The sequence below is a fragment of the Numida meleagris genome, unplaced genomic scaffold (assembly GCF_002078875.1).
Source record: "Numida meleagris isolate 19003 breed g44 Domestic line unplaced genomic scaffold, NumMel1.0 unplaced_Scaffold300, whole genome shotgun sequence".
NCBI classification, from domain to species: domain Eukaryota; kingdom Metazoa; phylum Chordata; class Aves; order Galliformes; family Numididae; genus Numida; species Numida meleagris.
In genome coordinates, this window is record NW_018364543.1 from 133,957 (window position 1) to 139,298 (window position 5,342).

A 5,342-nucleotide genomic window follows, 5' to 3' on the forward strand; every position below is an offset into this window, starting at 1 on the left:
GCAGTGCAGCAGCACAAGGGCTGCTTGCAGGGAGCTGCTCCTCCCCTGCAGGCTGATGCCTGCTTGCCAGCAGTGACTGTGGGGCTTTCATCACACTGCTGAGCGCAATGATCCCTTCTGAAACTCATGCTTCTTTGAGTTTCTTTTGTTGTTGCTGTTGTGTTAGTCAGTAAGTAACAGCACTGCATTTATTCTAGGCCCTGCTTGCAGAGGCTCACTCTGCACAGCCAGAGGTGCCCTAATAAGAAGGAAAGGCAGCAAAGCCCTCACCCAGCGAGGCCACGGACTGGTACGTCTCCAGCATCACGTCCCGGTAGAGCGCTCGCTGCGCAGGGTCCAGCAGCGCCCACTCCTCCCTGCTGAAATACACAGCCACTTCTGCAAAGCTCACGGGCTCCTGCAAACAAAGACCTCCTTGCTGGGAACTGCCAAGGCCCAGGGAGGCGGCTCAGAGAGGAGAGAAACTCCAGTGCCAGCCACTTCTCTCTCCCAGCACACAGATGCTGGCTGGGGGCACCTCACTCTCCCCCTGCAGTCACATCCCACGCCCTCTCCCAGATACTTCCCTCCAAGCCCCTACCTGAGACGGATGTGCTGAGGCCATTTGCTGCTTTCCTACAGGCTGGGAGGATCACAGGTGAAAGGCAAAAGTTGAACTGGAGCCTGCTGGGACAAGAGAAATGGCAGGAGAGGTGTGAGGGAATGCAGCAACCCCTGTCCAACCCCCACCCTCCCCAGCCCACCTGCAGGGCACTGCCTGGGGGTAAAAGCCAGCTGGGACTCAGGCCAGCAGCACTGCTCTGACCATGCTTCCTCCACAGCAAAGCCAGTGTGCTGCTGGGCTCCAGCCCTCTGCCCTTCTTTCTTGCCCCCACCTCCCTCCTTCGGCCTGGCCTGCTCGCGACACCTTGAACAGGAAGACAATGAGCAACAGCACTGCTAACACTCTGCCTACAACAGATTAACCATCGCAAAGCTGTCTGGAACCCAGGCCTGGAAGAACTGAGAGCAGACAGCTGCTTCAACAGCTGAGAGGCAATAGAGCCTGCACCTGCAGAGAGACAAGGTCTGGCAATGAGACACTCATCTTACCCCACAAACAGGGAGCAGCCAAGCACCCACCACGCTCTCCTGCACTGCCCAGTGCTGCACCACGCCAACTCCCCTCGAGTAAGGGTGCTTCTCCAGGTTACCCCTGCACAGAGATCCCTTGGTGCTTGGCATCAAGACACCTTGCTGATATGGATCCTTGGTACCGACTGCTGCTTTGCTTTCAGCTTTGTTAAATTGGATAGGATTATATCTGAGCTTGATTGTGCACATGGTATCCCACCAACATAAACCACTGACCAGCTCTGGGACTAGGAGTGGATTCAGCTGTGCTGAGCTCCTTACTTCCATGGTTTGAGGATCTTAGAAAGCATCTCGTTTGCAAGTCTCTCTGTGAATGATTTTATTAGCAAGGGCATTTCATTAGTGAGCTTCTGTGTAGATGATTTTATTTGCAAGGACATCTTCAAGCTTCTTTTATCTCAGTTTGATGTTCTAAGGATGTAAAACTTCACCAATAATACTGTAATTCAAAGAACATCCCCTAAGAAGAGGCAGTCAGCAGCAGCAGTCTGACTACTGATTGTCTAACGCAGCTGCACTTAAAGAAACTGATGGCTGATATCATGAATGGGAAAAGGGACTTTGATCTTCAGGCCGAGCAGTCCAGCAAGTGCCGGAAATACATGAGGGACAGCATGTACCAGCTAGAGGATCTCTCAGTGTACTGGAAGCAAGCCTAAAGGCGGCTGCTTCCCTAGGAAAAGCTGAAGGAAAACTGTTAGAAAATGGTGTGCCTATTTAACAGGGATTGCAGAAAATACATCATTCATTGAAAACCTCTCTGAATGCACCCCACAACACAAACACCACAACACACCCACAGACTACAGCACACTCAGCGTACACTGGAACTGCAAGAGGAGCAGCCTGCTAAAGCACAACCTCTACAGCTCAGCGAGAGGAAAACCTGGTGGCCCACACTGCAAATTTATTCAACTGGACCACTTCAGTCCTCTGGGAGATATTCATACAGCCACGCAGAAGAGGAAGTAGCCTTTGGCTTGCTTAGGGTGACTGAGCACCTGAAAGTGGGTGGGAAAATACCAGGTGAGGGCAATCCTTTTGCTTCTCAGATCTACCGACTGCTGATGCTACCCAAAGCAATAATGGCTCACATTCCACGTGTAAGGAAGGGCAGAATTGCCCAAAACACCTTCAGTGGATGCTGCGCACCTCATACTGCCTTCACACAGCAGGACTAGGAAAAGGTGCTAGCGGCTTTCTTGAAGTCAACAACAACAAAGCTGACTTTAGTGCTTCATGCACTGGGAAGAGAGAATATCTGACAGCCTCGTGCTCAAAGCAGCCCGTGACGGTCAGACTACTGTCTGCTGGTGCTGTGCTTATCACATTAACAAAACCTCACAGCCCACTTACTGAATCTTAGTGGTGCTAAACATAAAAATTAAGGCATTCTGGATTCATTCTTCTTTCTCATGTTCAGACTTCCCCACAGAGATCATTCTGTTCTGTTTTTCTTTTACAGCACCGCATGGGATGGCAGATGGAAATGCAGTGCCCATGCTGCTCTCCCAGCACAGGCTGGAATAATGCCACTGTTCTTATCTGGTGCTCACAGCACCTGAGCATAGGCAGTCATAGACTCAATCAGTGACACAACACCACCAAAGCCCAAGGCGTTTGCCCGGACACTCAGCAAAATCTGTTATTCTGAACTGCATTCTGAAGAAGCCCCTGATACTGTGCCTGTGTCCATTTGAAAAGGATGCGTTTCTACAAGAACCCGGTGTGGTTTTACATTTGCAGATAGCATTACTGCAGATACTCTCATCCAAAATCCGGGAAGAAAACTCTCTAACTCCAGTGTGGTGTTAGAAAGCGGCATTCCTTCATTCCTCACGATGCGCACTGGGCGACTTGACAAGGATGCGCACCCTCTCACAGTTCAGGTTCTACATCTACACAGTCAAGACGTACGTAAGCAGTGCACTGGCACACATATTCATTCTTTTTCAAGGTCTCATAGATACGTGCTCATGTCCCTTTGGGCATGCTCAGTGGTATCGGGGGTGGTCGAGTGCCCACCTACTTCTTCCCCTTTTTTCACCGTCAGCTTCATCACTGAAACCTTGAAGCCACTGCCATCCACTTTTCCCCAGTTTGGAAGATTTCCATGGCTTACTAGGCAACAGTGAGCCACTTTCTCAAAACAACGTATGTGGAACCCAAAGAAAATCTCCTTGCACATTTTGAAGCAGATGATACAAGTATCCTATTATGTCCCCAGTGCAAAATTATTGAGGAAAAACAAGACTGTTCACCCACTAAAGCCAAAATACAAAGATTCAGAACTATCACTTACAGATTCCTTTTGCTAAATGAATTTATGCATTCTTAAACCCTAAAGCTAAGCAGACCAACCTATATCCATCCCTCCTTTTCTTTTTGGGGATTATGATGTTTATATCCTAATTCTCATCACCCTTGACCTTTCATATTTACAGGTTCATTTCCAACACTGGACCTTGCAACAAGCAAGGATACATATAGCGATTACACACACCATCCCCACAAATAACTTCTTTAACCAATCCAATCTGGGAAGCCAGGAAGTCATTTTGGTTTCACCTTACATCATCCTGGCTTTCTAGATGCAGCATTTCAGATTGGTGCCGTATCCTACATATGTCTGCTCCTATGAACTCAACAACTAGCATTTACTACTGCGCAAACTCCTCCTTGTGCAGCTAACTACATATCTAAAGCCATCCTATTTTGCAACACCTGCAATACCACCCTGGCTAAGCTTTGGACTTCTTCTTTAAGGGCAATAATAGCATCTAATGTTTCATTTCCGAGGTGTTTCATAACTGCTGAGATATTTACTAGAGCCTTCTCCAGTTCTGCAACTCCCAAACAGGGAATTAACCACCCGACAAATGAGGGAAAACTACTAGGTCTTTCTGTTGGTGGACTGAGCACTTCTTTCCTGACTTTGGGGGGTACTTGGCCCTGTATTATCCCAGTTAACCGATCTGTTACTCTCACCTTTGGCATTATCCCTACTGGTACCCCAAATCTAGAGATAATTTCTTTTAGCATAACCTTTACTACTTCCCTTGCTTCCCTGATGCGACAGGCATAAGCTTACGGCCATCCTGATCAAGTATCCACCAGTACCAATCGGTACCTGCAGCCGGCTTGTCGTGGGAGCTCACAAAAGTCTGCCTGCCTATAGGCTGCTGGGCTGTCTTGCCCTATGCCTTTCCCAAGCCTCTCTTGGTTGGTTTCTTTTTTTTCGTTTTTCTTTCAACTTTCCAAACTCTCATTATTACAAACTGCATCAGATATTCCAGGCACTTCTCCTGCCTACGACAGACCCCATTTTAAAATTGTATTTTTCCCTCTAATTCCTCCTACCGATTTCGACCAATTAAGGGCTTCAGTGCCCCTGGTAAATTCAAAAACCAACAGTGTCTCCCAAATACTCCATTGCAGTCTCATCTCCAGCCACGGAGGCTTCCAATGCTAACCCTGAGATATCGGGTTTCCGAGATCTCTGCAGATAAGGACAATCTCGCTTGCAGTGCATTCCTCCCCTCCCCGAGGTAGCACGCTGCTTTACAGCAGCAGCTTGCAGTGTCTCTCCCCCGGCTCTTTCTCCCTCTGAGCGCCCTGCGAGCCACGCGGGGGTGAAGGGGGGAGGGGAAGGCGGGGGGGAGCGGCGCGGCGGTTTCTTGTTCCAGTACTCCTCTATCTCGGCCCGGTGCAAACTGCAGCCGATCACAACAATCTGAACACACTTTAATCTAACTACACGTCATGCTGGACAGTTGTCCCTCCGCAAATTGCTCGCTAACTGAGGCTGCCGGCTCCCTCAAGGCACGGCTGGACACCGAATTCCTCCAGGGAGAGCCATAACCGAGATCCCCAGCGAGATGGGAGCTTCACTTGTTGTTCTTTTTCCCACAGACCCCAGGTTTCCACCGCTGATTTTAATCGTCGCTCCAATCCACCACTTATTACAGCTCTCAACAAGTTTCCTCTGCAGTTTCCACAACCGGCCCTGGAATGCCTGCACTGCGCGAACTGCCCGCACACCGCGCAGCGCACACACACTGCTGCAGCTACAAAGGGAAAAGGCAAAGCTGAACGCAACCCGCAGATTCGCCACGTACGCACACCGCCGAGAGAGCCAACAAAAAGCTGGGCGCCGTCACCGTCATCCTCACATTCCCGTGTTCACATACAACATCACAATGCCGGCA

At 49.6% G+C, this 5,342-nt stretch overlaps 1 protein-coding gene across 1 annotated transcript in view; it reads right to left on the reverse strand.

Annotated features, from left to right (window-relative positions):
• The window catches only part of LOC110391123 (zinc finger protein 420-like), a 3,105-nt gene extending 2,442 nt beyond the window's left edge, over positions 1–663 (reverse strand). The window contains 2 exon segments of the mRNA XM_021382859.1: positions 240–397; positions 581–663. Coding sequence (XP_021238534.1) covers positions 240–397; positions 581–604 — 182 coding nt within the window. The 5' untranslated portion in view covers positions 605–663.
• Between the last annotated feature and the right edge of the window lie 4,679 nt (positions 664–5,342).